At 37.3% G+C, this 17,092-nt stretch overlaps 1 protein-coding gene and 1 long non-coding RNA gene across 2 annotated transcripts in view; both read left to right on the top strand.

The window, feature by feature from the left end:
• Positions 1–5,573, top strand: part of vash2 (vasohibin 2) — a 33,373-nt gene extending 27,800 nt beyond the window's left edge. Inside the window, exon 9 of the mRNA XM_034899381.1 lies at positions 4,940–5,573. Coding sequence (XP_034755272.1) covers positions 4,940–5,009 — 70 coding nt within the window. The 3' untranslated portion in view covers positions 5,010–5,573. The remainder of the gene's footprint in view (positions 1–4,939) is intronic.
• Positions 5,574–8,922: 3,349 nt separating this feature from the next.
• The window catches only part of LOC117961060, a 16,099-nt gene continuing 7,929 nt past the window's right edge, over positions 8,923–17,092 (top strand). Inside the window, exons 1-2 of the long non-coding RNA XR_004660301.1 lie at positions 8,923–8,934; positions 15,255–15,259. This is a non-coding gene — a long non-coding RNA (uncharacterized LOC117961060). The remainder of the gene's footprint in view (positions 8,935–15,254; positions 15,260–17,092) is intronic.

Raw genomic sequence — 17,092 nt, 5'->3', positions numbered from 1 at the left:
ATACTATGACTTTTTTTGACATATATTCTATGACTATTTCATAACTTTTTTCGCCATACTAAACTATGACTTTTTTTTTCCGACATACTATACTATGACTTTTTTTTCGACATACTATACTATGTGGTTTTTATGATTTTCTTTGATATACTATACCATGACTTTTTGCGACATACTATACTATGACTTTTTTTCGCCATACTATACTATGACTTCTTCATGACTTTATTTGCCATACTATACTGTGACTTTTTCATTATTTTTTTTTTCCGACATACTATACTATGACTTTTTCATGACTTTATTTTTCGACACACTATACTATGACTTTTTTTTCCGACATACTATACTATGACTTTTTCATGACTTTTTTCGCCATACTATGACTTTTTTTTCGACATACTATACTATGTTGTTTTCATGACTTTCTTTGATATACTATACTATGACTTTTTTCGACACACTATACTATGACTTTTTTTCGCCATACTATACTATGACTTTTTCATGACTTTTTTTTCGACATACTATACTATGACTTTTTCATGACTTATTTTGCCATACTATACTGTGACTTTTTTCGCCATTCTATACTATGACTTTTTTTTCGACATACTATACTATGACTTTTTCATGACTTATTTTGCCATACTATACTATGACTTTTTTCGCCATTCTATACTATGACTTTTTTCTCGACGTACTATACTATGACTTTTTCATGACTTTTTTCGCCATACTATACTGACTTTTTTCGCCATACTATACTATGTTGTTTTCATGACTTTCTTTGATATACTATACTATGACATTTTGCGACATACTATACTATGACTTTTTTTCGCCATACTATACTATGACTTTTTTTCGACATGCTATACTATGACTTTTTCATGACTTTTTTTCCCGACATACTATACTATGACGTTATCATGATTTTCTTCGACATACTATACTATGAGTTTTGCGACTTACTATACTATGACTCTTTTTTTTGCCATAATAGACTATGTTTTCATGATTTTCTTTGACATACTATAATATGACTTTTTTTGAAATACTATTCTATGACTTTTTATGACATACTTCTGACTTTAGATGAAATACTATATTATGACTTTTTTCGCCATATATCCTATGACTTTTTCATGACTTTTTTCGCCATACTAAACTATGACTTTTCTTTCCGACATATTATACTATGACTTTTTATTCGACATACTATACTATGTTGTTTTCATGATTTTCTTTGATATACTATACTATGACTTTTTGCGACATACTATACTATGACTTTTTCATGACTTTTTTTGCCATACTATACACTGACTTTTTCATTATTTTCTTTTTCGACATACTATACTATGACTTTTTCTTGACTTTTTTCGCCATACTATACTATGACTTTTTTTTCGACATACTATACTTTTACTTTTTCATGACTTTTTCCGCCATACTATACTGACTTTTTTTGCCATACTATACTATGACTTTTTTTCGCCATACTGTGACTTTTCTTTCCGACATACTATACTATGACTCTTTTGACATACTATATTATGACTTTTTTTTCGACATACTATACTATGTTGTTTTCATGATTTTCTTTGATATACTATACTATGACTTTTTCATGACATTTTTTGCCATACTATACTATGACTTTTTTTTTCGACATAAATACTATGACTTTTTCATGACTTTTTTTGCCATACTATACTATGACTTTTTTCGACATAAATACTATGACTTTTTCATGACTTTTTTCGCCATACTATAACTATGACTTTTTTGGCCATACTACACTATGACTTTTTTTTGCCATACCATACTATGACTTTTTTTTACTGACATACTATACTATGACTCTTTTGACATACTATACTATGACTTTTTTTCGACATACTATACTATGTTGTTTTCATGATTTTCTTTGACATACGACTCTTTGACTATGACTTTTTGCAAGTTACTTAACTATGTCTTTTTTAATAATTTCCTTGAATACATCGACTTTTTTCGACATACTATACAATGAAGTTTTCATGATTTTCTTTGACATACTATACTATGATTTGTTTGCAACTTACCATACTATGACTTTTCTACGACATTTTTCGACATGCTATACTATGACTTTTTGAGACTTACTATACTATTACTTTTTCAGACTTACTATACAATGACTTGTTTTAAATTTCTTGGACATACTACACTAGGACTTTTTCATGAATTACTTCGACATACTATACTATGACTTATTCATGAATTATCCCAACAAAATATAGTGACTTCTTATTACATTTTCAGACAAACTATTCTGTGATATTTTTAGACAAAAATGAAATATAGGAAACAAGAAAAATTTTAATGGTGAAAATTGAAGAACTCTCAAGAAGAGTTCCTGAGAGGGATCACTTTGCTGGTTTGGACAGACAGGAAACAAATGACAAGTGTAGAGAATAGCCAACATAATGAAATGATAGTAGGGACAATTCAAAGGACACAATATATACATAAATGTAAACATTCGAAAAAAATGCAGTCAGGAGCACCATCCAGATGTTGCCAATGTCATAATATCATAATCCAGTCTTGAGCAAGATTGGATTATGATATCTCTACTATGTAACCTGGACAAAAATAAAACTGAAAAAAAAACTGAAGCACATCAGTCCCCTTTCCTTCAGCTTTATTAAATGAATGTGGAATTGTCTATTTCATAAATATTAGCTTTGCTTTACGTGGTTGACATTGAACGTTTATAGTGTGTTGCATCAGGATTGGGAAATCAAATTGCCAGTCTCCTGCCGACTCTAGCATCCTGCTAGCCAATGTGCGGGCATCAGACGTTAAGCTGGGTGGCCTCCTTCGGTGTCCAGGGGTGGTGTCCTTTCACTGAGACTTGGCTGGATCCTGGAGTGCCATCAACATTCAAACAGGAGATTTTTCCTGTATGCCAATCTGACGACCACATTCTGCTTCATGATGGATCATTCACAAATTGAAGAAGCTGATGGGATAATATTTCAATGGAATTGTTAATGTGACAGATAAAATTGATTTCCTGATCAAAAAAGTCAGAAAAAGTGCATAGTATAGTATGTCATAAAAGGTAATGGCATAGTTTGTTGAAAAATGTCAAATGTAAGTCATATATAGTATGTCCGAAAATGTCATAAAAGAGTTATAGAATAAGTATGTTGAAAAATATCTTTAAAAAGTCATAGTACGTTTGCAAATGTAAAATTAAAAAAAAGTCATAGTATAGTATGTTGAAAAATGTCATAGTATATTGAAAAAAGTGATAACGACCCATAGGATAGTATGTCTAAAAAAATGTCAATAAAAATCATAGTATAGTATGTTGGAAAATGTAAAATAAAGTCACAGGATAGTATGTCAGAAAAAGCTATAGTTTAGAATGTCAAATAAAAAAATGTTGGAAAATGTCAAAAACCCTCACACTATACAGTGCTGAAAAGAGTTATCAAAAACCAAAAGATAGTATTTTTTTAAAAAAGCCGGTTTAGCATGTTGAAAAAGACATAAAAAATTAATAGAATATAGTATGTCAGAAAAAAAGTCATAATAAAATATGTCAAAAAAACGTCATAGTATAGTATGTCCAAAAACTCATTAAGTCATAGAATGTCCAAAAATATAGTATGTCAAAAAAGGTATAAAGTATGTTGGAAAATATCATGAAAAGTCATAGTATAGTATGTTTGTAGATGTAAAAAAAGTCATATGTCGAAAAAAGCCGAGAAGCCAAAAAGATATTAAAAAGTCATATTATAGTATGTCAGAAAATGTCTGAAAACGTCAAAGTATAGTATGTTGAAAATGTCAAAAAGTAATAATATAGTATGTTGAAAAAAGTCATAGCATTGGATGTTGAAAAATGTTCAAAAAGTCATTTTATAGTATGTATAAAAAAAGACATAAACATAGTATAGTATGTCAAATTAGGTCATAAAAAATGAATAGAATAGTATGCCGAAAAAAGATATACAAAAGTCATATAAAGTAATAGTAAAGTTGTATAAAGTAATAGTATAGTGTGTTGAAAAGGTTATACAAAATTAATAGTATATACTGTGTTGAAAAAAGTAATAAAGTGTAATAGTAAAATATGTCAAAACTCATACTATAGTATGTCCAAAAACTCATTAAAAGTCATAGAATGTCCAAAAACTCAGTAGGCTGAAAAATGTCCAAAAGAGTCATAATATAGTATGTTGAAAAATGTCCAAAAAGTCATTGTGTAGTATGTTGAAAAATGGTTGTAAAATAGTATGTGGGGAAAAAGTCATTAAAAGAAATAGCAATAGTATGTCAAAAAATTTCAAAAAAGTCATAAAGTCATAGAATAGTATGCCAAAAAAGATATACAAAAGGCATAAAAAGTAGTAGTGAAGTATATAAAAAAAATTGTATAAAGTAAAAGTATAGTATGTTGAAAAGTTATAAAAAGTCGTACTATATTATGATTTCTTTCAAATACAGTTTACTTGTAATTGTTCATCCCACAGTTTCTATCACTGAGTGTGCAAAATGTTTTTGTTTTATTGCATCAATAAAACCCTTATCAACAAAATAAACAACTATCGAAACAGAGAATAAATTAAGAGCTTATCAAAAGAGCTGGTCGTTTTTTCTGTCTCACACATTAACTGACAGGGATTTCAGAAATACTATACTATAATTCTTTTTTATATACTATTCTGTGACTTTTTTATGATTTTTTGTGACATATACAATGACTTTTATACTTTTTGACAATGTTCAGGGACGAGTGAGAGGAACATGTGTTATGGCTGGTTAGTTAGGAAACAGTTTACACTAGTTTAGGTCTACTGTGGAACATTTAGGAAGACATGGACTTCTACAGTGGCACCCCTGACTGTTTACCTGCTGCTCTCTCTCTGTCTTTTAGGCCAGCCTCAGTGGAGAGGAAACCTCCGGAGCTCAGCACTCTCAATGATGGCTACCAGATCCGCATCTGATCTTCTACTTCACCTCCCAATCATCCCAAATCCGTCCAACCTTCTCCGCCACCCTGATCCTGAAAAGTCTCTACTTGCCACCAACGCAGGAGAGGAGTCCCTGCAGCTAGTGCGGTTTTAAACAGACAAATTTAACACAAAAATATGTTTCCAAAACCTTTCTGCACTGGAACAGGAAGAACTTCTTTAAAGCCGAGGAATCAGACAAAAAGAGGCTGGTCGGTCTGGTTTTTATACCTGTTTACCCAAGCAATGAATCCTTGACAACCGCCTTATCATCACACACCTGAGAGTGGCAGCTCTGTAGCTGAAGCACTTACCCTGACCTGAGAAAAAAGATCAGAAGAAGTGATATCAATGTATTTCTAGGTTAACATTTCATTTCAGCCGTTGTGTCCTTCGTGACAACAGATGTAACCAAGTATTTCTATGACCCCCTCAGTGACAACGTGTCTCAGAAAAGAGCTACAACATGGAGTGAGAGAGAAGAAAGGGTTAGGACAAATAAGTGAACATATTCCTATGTGATCAAGAGACGGGTAGCTGTGATGGAAGAGTGACAACGAAAACATGTTGGCTTCTCTTGCACTGAACACAACTAAAAAAAACATTAATTTATTGGTGCTTTTGGCATGTTGTCCTGTAAAATGATTGGTTAGCCTAATGCCACTTCTATAGCACAATTGTACTTCTGCAGTTAATGTATTTTGTAGGGGATGGGAGTGAGGATGGCTTTCATTTTGCTCTCAGTTTTCCAACAGGGCAGAAGCTGCAGGGACACAGATCAGAAGGAAGCAGATTGATGAAGGTGTACTTTATTCTCACATGCCTGCTCAACTACTGCACACAAAAGATCACCAGAGGAACGTTCAGAAGTAATGCTTCAGTTACACTTTTGACTTTCCCAAAAAACCTCCTGAACCAACCGCAGCTTAAATGAGATGACTAATTAGGCTTCCACATGCAGATTCTATTGATCATAATGGACAAGTTTAGAAGAAGGAGAGGGCATTCAATAACGTATGCAAAAATGAGTCGAAACGAAGCGAAGAGGTGAAAAGGAGTAAGAAGAGCGATGTTTCACTGCAGAAGACCAGTGAAGGATCATTAGAGCACTGCGGCAAACCTCCTGCCTTCCCTCCCTTCTCATTTTCCTCTTCCTCTGCCCTCTGTTGACACATTACTGAATACGTAACCACAGCCCTGTTTCCATCCGAGCCTTGTGAAAGATAGAAAGGGAAAAAAATCAAATACAAATGAGAAGAAGTTTAAATGAAATTAAAGATTATTTTAAAGTGGGGTTGTATGAAGTACTTACCCTCAGTGTATTAAATTAAATTAGTTTGGAGAAGGAGACTGGAGTCCCGACATGGAAGCTAAGATACATTCTGGTGTGGACGGGGGCAGCAGGTAAGCGTTTTATAGACACCTAAAAAACTCAGTTTAGCTATATGCTATTTTTAAAATCTTTACCTTGCTGTCAGACTGCCCTTTCAAACCGAACCCTTTGTATCCATCTATGCTCTTTTTAAAGCCAGACAATTCTTGACAAAAACATACATTTGACCTTAGCAGAACACAGGAGTTGCCGGTCTACTGCTGCCACCATCGGTTAGGTTGTGTGTGTTGTTGTGTGACTCTGACATTTTAAAGTGCCCGGCCCATCCACACGCCTCAGAGCAGAGGGGGGTCTGGCTCGTCCACACAGCATTTCGGGATGGGAGAAAAAACATGCTCTGATCATTGGTGGCGCTTCGCTCCACATGGTACCACTATAAATAAAGTTGTACGATAGAAAACCCAGACTGGACAGCTAGTTTAGCTAGCTGTCTGGATTTACCCTGCAAACATCTGAGAACCAGGTAACCATAGTCCTCAGAAATCCAGCGGAAAAAGCAAAGAAAGCGAGAGGAAATGAACATTGGCGCAAATACATTGTTGGAATTTCCTGAGGCACCAGAGCAATGTGGAAGTGGAACATCAAGGATATTGACTAGTAATACACTGACTATGGAGACGTACTTCATACAACCCTGCATCAATGTATTAAAATCCAATTACTAGTAATTACAAAACAACCAAGCAGAAGGCCAGTGGAGGTTCGTATGTTGATCAAACCCAGCTGTAGCCGACCCATGTGTTCACACAGTAAACATCATTTTGGTCAGCTGGCTGTTGCCGTTACAGCTGTTCCACTAACAGCTGGAATATCAAATCACTTAGCTGGTCCGAGTTTAGCTGCAGCCAGTTTGTCCACTTAGACAAACAAGGAGTGAAGGCAGATGTTGTTGGCTGGGTGAGCGAGCACTCTGTAACAAAGGCCTCATTCAAGACAGATTCATCTGCCAGAGGGATTTATCACTCTCTGCATGCTGTCAGCGGATATTAAATAAAAGCGGTCAGGACCGCAAGGTCAGAATCCTTAGAGAGCCCTAGGATGATGTTTTGGTCCCCAAATGACTCTTATTAGATTTATCAGGTTGTATTTCAACAACGAAATAATCCCCTTTGCCCTTTGTTTTAATACTCTAAAAACAAAAATCTATTTATAGTGAAAAGATGCAACTGTAATTCTGCAACATGAGGGTGCATATCCGCTCGGTTTGGTATTTGACGACCTAGAACGTAAGAAAAAAGTCAGTGTTTTTTTGAGGGAGACAAATAAGAGTCTGTAAAGTTCTTATAGCAGCTCGTGAATTGTTTTCCGCGCTGAGAAGCCTCTGTACCAAGTGACCTATGAGAGTACATTTAGTACTGTATACATTGTTTCACGCTCGTATGCGTGATGTATCGTAAGGATTGTCCAAACCAATCTAATCAAGTTTGAATATGATTGTTTTTTGGATTCTCCTGTTGAGGCCTTCGATGAATCACAGCTGAGAAGCTTGAAATCAAAGAATCTTGAAATCTCACATGTCCAGTATGATATATATATGTACTGTACAGATTTAACCCTTCACACTAGGAACTATACAGGTTAGTGTTAATTAAGAAAAGATGTATTGATTAGAAGAACTCAGTAAGATGCCTTGCTCAATGGCATCGTAAGGGTGGGAGAAGAAAATAGTGGGATTTTGTTCAGATTAAATACATGTTTTGAATCTAAATGATTGGCTACTTTAAACTTTAGGATCCTTGGAAAAATGACGACTATTACGATTTACTCAAAGAAAAAAATGGTGTTTCCCGAAATCAGGTGAAAAGATTATCTTTTATCAAGCTGCACCAGGCAACTTAAAGTGACATTAAGGGAGTCCTCGTAAACTTCTGAAGGATTTGATCGACCAGAAACAATACAAGTCGTAGCGGTGTTAGTTGCCATACATAGAAATACTGCTCTATTTAAAAGGCACTCCTCTGGCCACTTGGAGCGCTATAGAGCGTTGTATTTTGTGTTGTTGGTGTCTCATGCACGCAAACTAGGACGTGGATCAGGGGCTCTTCCACTGATCGACAGTTAGTGGCGGTAACGTGCCAAGAAATGGTCACAACGGCCGGGAAGACGCAAACATGGATGCAAGTTTCTAATTCTCCAAGAAATTGTCTCCGCAATAATTTAACTAGAAAGTAAATTAAGTCAACATGAAACGCTGAAAGTTAGTTCTGAAAGTTATAATTCAGCAACTTTATTATTAATCCCACAAAGGGCAATAAGTTAAGAGCAGCCAAAGACAACTCACTCATAACATATAGGTCAACACCATAGAAAGTAGATAAATAATAATCCAAAAATAGATCTTGTCCATTTAAAAGTCAAATTGCATTTGTCATCTGCATCCACTTTGTGATTTAATTGGAATGGGTGTATTAATATTAATATTATTATCTTTTACAATTGCCTGGTGCAACTTTAACTTTATATAAAATGGAGCAAAGATAATCTTAAATGCCTGTAAAGTGTGATGGAAAACCTGAGCAGCATCATGTTACTTTTGGTGTTTTGGTCCCATTAATCATCAGCTGAATATTGTCATCTGATTGTTTTATGTATTTCTTTGAATGTTTCACAGTGTTTTGTTGCTTTCAGAACAAGTGTGTGTTTTGTTGCCAATTGAAATTTTCTTCCTAGCTTTTTGTTTAATAAAGAAAAAAAGCTATGCACTCACCGTGTTAGAGAGCAGGTTAGGACAAAAAAAACAGAAAATCCCAGTCTTCCACATTTCAAACGATGGAGGAGGAAGGTGTTTGTGGCTCGAGCTACACAAAAACAATTCACTTTTAAAACATCTGCAAAGAAAAACGTAATGATTCTACTTATCATAAAGCAGCTTTCCCTCTGGGTAGATCCAGCCGGATACTATTTGGTGTTTCTGATGTTTGGCCAGCAGGGGACCATAGCAACGCCTAGAGACGAGAGCTGACCCAAAGCCACCAGCTCCACATGTTAACATTTATATTGAAGCTTAAGTGTTGATACTTTCTAAAGTCGTGGTGTGTGTTCGCATACAGAAGAAGCACAAAGCTGCGTTTGCTTTTTTATATATTACAGTGTTAGATTCATGGGGGCTCGTCCGGGATAATCTGTTGTAACAACATTCAAAATCTTTTTCACAGCGCAGTTGTAGACAAACAGAATAAGGAATTGATGCAACATATCTTGGGACTACGTTTTTCAGGACGTTTGTGTATTTTTTGGGGAACTTATACAAATGGAGATTCTACAGTTACCGCGGACCTAAAGTTGACTAATTTCTCTCGATGCCCAGATTGTCATTAAAACGTTGAATTCAAAGACAGACATCAAAACTGCAGTTCTGTGGCTTTGACCCAACAACGGTGACAAACTACCCGACTGCGCCGCAGGGACACGGACAGTAAAGAAAAGAAGAAACCTGAAAGTGTGAGACTCAATGTAGCGGCTGAAATCTGTTTCTATGTCAGTTTTCTGTGCTTGACTATTTATCTTACTGAATGTTTTCCTTTTTTTCTTGTTTTGTTAGTTCAAGGTTCGGCTTGTGGTTTGACTTCTCAAATCTGTTATATGGAAACATTTGGGTTTGATTCATTGATTGTACTTTATCATTTTGGATGAGAAGCATTTGTTTAAAAGAAAAAGCAAACGAACACCTTGTAGTTGTAGCAGGTGTTGTTTTTCATGGCCTTGGATTTGTTCCCAAAGTGCTGATACCACGTTTCTCAACTCCACCCTGGTCCTGAACTTACTTTCCTGTGAAATGTATTAATAAGGAATCTTTGGTAACCCTTTACTTGAAGGTACCTACATAAGAGTGACATGACACTGTCATGACACATGAACCCTAACCATAACTTGTCATGACAAAATCGAATGACACTTACTAAAACAAGAGTTACGTCATAAATGTTGATGACTTGTTTTTAATGTTTACGACATGTTCGTGACAGTGTCATGTCACTCTAATGTAGATACCTTCAAGTTAAGTGGAACGAAAACTTTTTAACATGCTGGACACAAATATGACCGAGGTCTGCAGGCCTACTCTAATATGACTTTATGATTTTAAGATGAATTATGATAACTGGTCTCTCTGTCCTATAAAAACTTTACACATTAGCTGACAACATGAAGGCTAGAAACAATAAATCAAAACGTTCCCTGTAGCTTATGATAATAACATTTAAAAATGTTGCTGTATAAAAACATTTTTTTTTACTTTTGGTATGAACAAATGGAATTGACAAAACAAAAGTTACTCAAACCAGATTCAGCGCAACATATCTGAATGATCTTAAAACTTTAATTATTCTTTGGACGTTGGTGTAATCAGAGAAGAATATATTGTCTTAGTTTTGACTTTTTGTTGTTTGGAGCAGTTTCTCATGTGCATTGTTCAAAAAAAGAAAGACGTTTTGATTCTGTCTTCAGGTTATGCATTGACTATTTCTTCTTCTTTGGTTACTTGGTTTTGTTTTCCTACTCAAACAAGTTCTAAGAACATTTAACGGCAGACAGATCTGATCTGTGATGCAACGAACAAAAGGGACAGTCCGACTTCCACCAAACGCTTGAGTCTCTTGACATAAGATGAGCAAAAAAATCCAGTGTGGTGTGTGTGTGTGTGTGGGAATTGAACACTAAAAACCACTGTAACTGCATTCAGCGATCAAACAGAGCTGATTGGAGGACCACATCAGAAAGCTGTTTGACACACACACACACACACACGTACACGTACACAGACTATTATTCTTTTTCAGAGCGCTTGTCCCCTGTGTGAGAACGTGGTGTGGTTTTGTATTCCTGTGGAGATCAGTAGTTGGAGATGTGACCCTCAGTAGATATGATTATGGTAACTTTCCTACTGTTACGGTATCAGACGTCTGACTGACAGACAGCAGCTGTTTCTATCAACAACTGTAGCAGCATGTGTTCTTTTAATAAATGATCTATGTTTTTAACTTTGTTTTTTACTTTTCACACGCCTCATGAGAGTGATTGACTGATTGGATGGTTGATAGAAGATAGAAGAGAGGTAAATATATCACTTACATTTTTTAAGTGCTGGTATTTACAGTTTTTTATGACTTATTCTGCATAATATAGTTTATTATGGTAAACCTTAAGCATGAGTATGTATGCATGTTTTTATCTGATGAATTTAGTTAACATTATGTAAGTAAAATCAAAATTTGAATCTTAGAAAGAAAAGTGCAATTTAAGCCATCCGCGTCGGCATGTTGAGTTGAAACAACAAACGGTTAAAGAAAGAATGAAATAACGTTCAAGAAAAGAAAAAGGTGCGAAGGAAGAGAAACACGAGGAGGAAGCTGCAGTGGAAACTACGGTGTGGTGTTATTCTTCTTCAGATGACAGTCCTGTATACACACACCACGCTGCAGCCTGGCTTCTGATAAATAATCTACTTACGTCCCACTGCAGATGTGTGTGTGTGTGTGTGTGTGTGTGTGTGTGTGTGTGTGTGTGTGTGTGTTTTAACAAGCACATGAAGGCAGCAGATTTACAGAAATAATCCTTTTCTCATCCATGCAGCAGTTTTGGGTTTGGAAGACAGGGGAGGCTCATCTCGCTCTCTGGCGTATGATTGTGTGGGTTTGTTTGTGTGAAAGAGAGAGACTGTGTGTTGTGTGTTTGTGTGAGAGACAGACTCTGTGTGTGTGTGCGTGTGTGTGTGTGGAGATGACTTGCACCTCCCTCTCTGTCATAAGGATTAAGCAGTTGACCAAGCTGTCAAGATGAGAAAAAAATTAGCTTTTCAAAAAAAAAGAAATGTTAGTCTCCTACTAGGTTTGAAATTGTGATCTGTACTTTTTATAATTCTTAACTAAATCCTTTCCACAGGGGTTGATCATTGTTAAAAACTCATTTTCCCCCACATGCTATGTTTCAAACCCTGACCTCTGCAGTGCTTATCTGCTCACAGTCCTCCTTTCTTGAGGATCAGAAGCTGAGAATGAAATCCTAATAACATCGGGCCTAACGGTGACGTCACAGTGTGGCGGAGGACATCGCTGCAGCACAGAGACGCTAAACCACCGCAGGGGGGCACAGACAGGAGTTTCAGAAGGTGTTGAGTTAATAGTTGTGGCTAAACATAGCTTCTCTTTCCAGTGTTGTGGTACGTACACACTGTGGAAATGGTTCCCACTGTATCTGAGTCCCACTTTCTAATACATGTATTCCACATCAGGTTTACTTAGACTCCACAAGTGGGATTGTTTAGCTTTGCACATTGACGTTTTTTATGTCAAAATTGATTGTGCACTAGTGTCTCCTCAACAAATCTCCAATTCAAAAAATGTCCTCACCACACTCCTCTCTCTCTCTCTAACAGCAGAGTTACCACAATGTCATCCAAGTGAGCGTAGAAAAAGGTGAACCTAAACCTCATTTCTATGTTTATAGAATCAAATGCCCTCTGCCAACAGTCTGCAGGCCCCTGTCACTGAGACTTCATGTTGATTTCAACATATTCTAATGGTGACAGGATATTACATCACATAATAAGACCCGGAAACTTCCCTGTTTATCCATATGTTCACTAAATGTTCCAAACAGTGAACTCTGAGCTATTTAAAGGGTAAGGACACACACCTGCCCTCACTGCTCCATCACAGGTTAACCCACAGGTCACTGCTGCCATCTAGTGTTCATAAACTTAAAGAAATGGTTTCTCTGGTGTCCCTGTGAAGGAGTTGGTTGGGATGTAGCCAAGAAATCTGATGATTTTGTGCAGTGATCTACGGAAGCCCTGAGAGCCCAAGTGAGGGGCAAAATACTGTTGATCCTTTTTCTAAGTCTGATCAAAACTGTTTCGTGTCCTGACTTAAGACTACCAAGAGGAATCCTAGGGGAGAATCCCAAGAGGAATACCAAGAGGACTACCAAGAGGAATCCTAGGGGAGAATCCCAAGAGGACTACCAAGAGGACTACCCGGAGCTCGCGGCTGCACAATGTTTGTGAGGAGAGCCAAAATAAACTGTGCAACAACCTATCTTTCTCACACACAGTCAGTCTCTCTCTCTCACACACACACACACACACACACACACACACACACACACACACACACACAGTCATAGTCTCACACACACACGCACACACACACACACACAGACACACACACTTTACAAAGACAAACATTGGGGAAATCCAGCCACTTCTGTTGAAAACTAAACATAAAGTTCAGCCGTGTCCCATTATAACACCTCTGTCCCATCAGACCGAGGAGGACAAACAGCTGACGCCCTGCTGAACATGGAAACAACAGACTGTCTGCTGCTTTCAACAGCTATTCCTCTAAAGACAAATGAGCAGGAGAAAGCAGCCAACTCCCTTTATACAAGAACAAGACAAACAGCCATCTTCCTTCAGGAACACACATGGTAACGTTGCATTAAAGGCCCCCAGGAGAGACGGACGCTGTGTGTGTATTCCTTTGAGCAGCACATGTATGTTCCATTTGAATGTTAAATCACTTCAACTCTCACGACAACATCAAACCGACAGCAGCCATGTGTAAAAACACAAGTCCTTTATTTACAACACGTCTAAAATCTCTTTCCAAAATGTTAGAAAAAATACATCCACTGGTAGTTATTAGTTGATTATGTATTAAGTCTGAAAACATAACACAATGTCCATAAGGTTCATCCTAACATACTTCTTGACACCGATGGCACTAAATTAAGACCCCGGATTGGTTTGAGTCTGCAAGTTCAAATTTCCAAATATTTGGTAAATTATAAACTATACACTATACTATACTATACTAACACAATATAAAGAAAAATAAATCATTTCCAAGGCAAAGTATACAGGGGCAACTTGGAAGGGTGCAGGAAAATGTATGGACTCCATCACTCAATCAGTGAGAAGAGGATTTTAAAGGTGCTCTAACAGATGCTGGGTGACGTTACTTCTTGTTGACGTTTGAAGTTTTTTCAAACAAAATGAGTTTGCCCCTCCGTCCTCCTCTTCCCGTCCCCACCCTTCTGTGCTTTGGCACATTAACCCCCCCACCCCCAAATCCTTCTTGTTGGTTATTGGTTGGAACGCTGTGTATGTAGCTTCATGGTGCAGGTGGGCACAGTTTGCTTTTCTTGCCGTTTGTAGACCCTGGACTACAGAGACTTTTACAGTGTGTTCAGGGGACAGGCAGCTAGCAGATAGTGAGATGTTTTTTACAGTGTGTTCTGGGAACATGCAGCTAGCAGATAGTGAGATGTTTTTTACAGTGTGTTCTGGGGACATGCAGCTATCAGATAGTGAGATGTTTTTTACAGTGTGTTCAGCTAGCAGATAGTGAGATGTTTTTACAGTGTGTTCTGGGGACAAGCAGATAGTAAGGAGATGTTTTTTACAGTGTGTTCTGGGGACTAGCAGATAGTAAGGAGATGTTTTTTACAGTGTGTTCTGGGAACATGCAGCTAGCAGACAGTGAGATGTTTTTTACAGTGTGTTCAGCTAGCAGATAGTGAGATGTTTTTTACAGTGTGTTCTGGGGACTAGCAGATAGTAAGGAGATGTTTTTTACAGTGTGTTCTGGGGACATGCAGATAGCAGATAGTGAGGAGATGTTTTTTACAGTGTGTTCTGGGGACAGGCAGCTAGCAGACAGTGAGGACATGTTTGCTGTATCTGAAACAAATGTTGAAGCCTAAATCCCGCGTGACATCGCTTAGAGCGCCTTTAAAGGAACGGCACAGTAGCCGGTTCCTATCATCCTTTTTTTATGTCCAAAACTTGAAAGATGAGAGAAACACTCTGTATTTTTCAGAATTAAATGTTTGTCTGAATGGGTGAGTGAGGGTCGGGGGGGCGTTAATGTTAGTGCTCCAACAATTATTGTCAATATCGCTTAATCTGCCAATTATTTTTAAAATCGATGGTTTAATATATGCTTGTATTTACTATATTTATGTTTTTATTCTGAGTCTTTTGCCTTTATGAGGGTACTGTCAGGGGGAGTTGCAGAAACCCTTCGCTGGACAGCTGCTGTCCAATGACACTCAAACGTTTTCTATTCTATTCTTCTTATCCTTTGTTGTATAAAATGTCCGGCGCAGTTTCTCCAAGTCCTTACATGTCTTGTTTTGTCAATCCAATCCTAATAAATACGGTTTAATATAAAAACAAAGAAAAGCAGTCATCTTTATGTTTGAGGGTCTGAAAACTGCCTTTTCTGCATAATACGATGCTTTAAACGATTATCCAAATCTGGCTGCAGGGAACTGTTCCGTTGATCGACTGATTGATTCGTTGACTAATCTCTCGGCCAAATCCTCCTCCTCCGCACTTTCACTTCAAGTAGTAGTGTTCAGGCTTTAAATACGTTCCATCAGAGATTCACATTATATACCTAAGTGGAACTTCATTTTTTTGCAAACAAGAATTAAACTTAAAAGTTAGTTTCCCTTGTAAATGTCCCTTGTTAATGTTTGTACATCCACGCCATGTTTATAACGTTTGTTTATCTTTTACACTGAACTGCTCTGCAGGGGTACAACAGGGAACTGTCCTCCTGCTCTGTGAAAGTTAGGAAACCTCTGCAGATTTTCAAAAATAAAAAAAGATTGAATCTAAAGATCTAAAGTAGTCTTAGATGTTGGCATTCAGACAACATTTACACATGCTCCAATAAAGTATTTGTACTTTAGCAAACGCTGTGCAGGTTCCAACACATTGCACCCTCTAATTGTATTATTATTTAATTGTATTTAAGATATTACAAATAAAAAAGTGGCTCAAGTTAAACAACAAATGCTCTAAAAGAAGGTTTGTAACTCAAACACCAAAATAAATGCACCTGTGCTCCACAGCTGTGTGATGTTAGTCCGGTTTCAGTGCGTGTGAGAACTGAGCTGCGCTGTGAGGCATCGTGCTGCGAGGGCTGTGATTGGCTGTCCAGGGACGCCCGGCTCAGCGCCGGAAGCGGAAGTGGGCAAGGAGAGGGAGGTGATCGGACGAGTGGTGCTGGTTGGGCAGCCCGTTGACTTCCTCCATCTCCGACTCACCGACCAATGACAGCCTGCCCAGCAGTTGGAGGCGCCGCCCACCAGGAAATGAAGGTGTGATTAATTCTTTTAAAGAGAACAGAAGGAGAAAGAGAAAGAGAGATGGAAGTGTGACAAGATAAAAGAAGAAGGGAGATCAGTAAGAGAGGTAAAGACTAGTAACGTCCCTCAATACTTTCTGAATGAATCACCAGTGGTTTAAGGCAGCGTCTTCATCTTGTTCACCTTGTTTTGTTTGGATATTTTCTAATGGAATACAGTTCTGTTGTGTAACATTACAACCATCGTAGGCGAATAAATCAATAAATCAATTACAGAGCTAGAGGACAGAGGTAATAATTCCAAGAAAAATGATCTTGAAGAACAATTATTGGGGATTAAAGTCTTACATTTATGAGAAAAAACCGTGACACATTGTTTCTTTTCGTCAACGAGCCGCATGGCGTCACTGTGTGAGGTTTGATCGACTTCATCACACCTCGCCGCTGCTCGCCGTCGAGCACGTCATCACATTAAACTCGGTTATTGGATTTGGCAACAAGCTAAATACTTGTAAATTTAGCCGACAATCTTGTGTGTGTGTGTGTGTGTGTGTGTGTGTGTGTGTGTGTGTGGTGTGTGTGTGGTG

The sequence above is a fragment of the Etheostoma cragini genome, chromosome 18 (assembly GCF_013103735.1).
Source record: "Etheostoma cragini isolate CJK2018 chromosome 18, CSU_Ecrag_1.0, whole genome shotgun sequence".
Taxonomy (NCBI): domain Eukaryota; kingdom Metazoa; phylum Chordata; class Actinopteri; order Perciformes; family Percidae; genus Etheostoma; species Etheostoma cragini.
The sequence above is the reverse complement of the archived record's forward strand: the minus strand, read 5'-3'. Positions and strand labels throughout refer to the sequence as shown.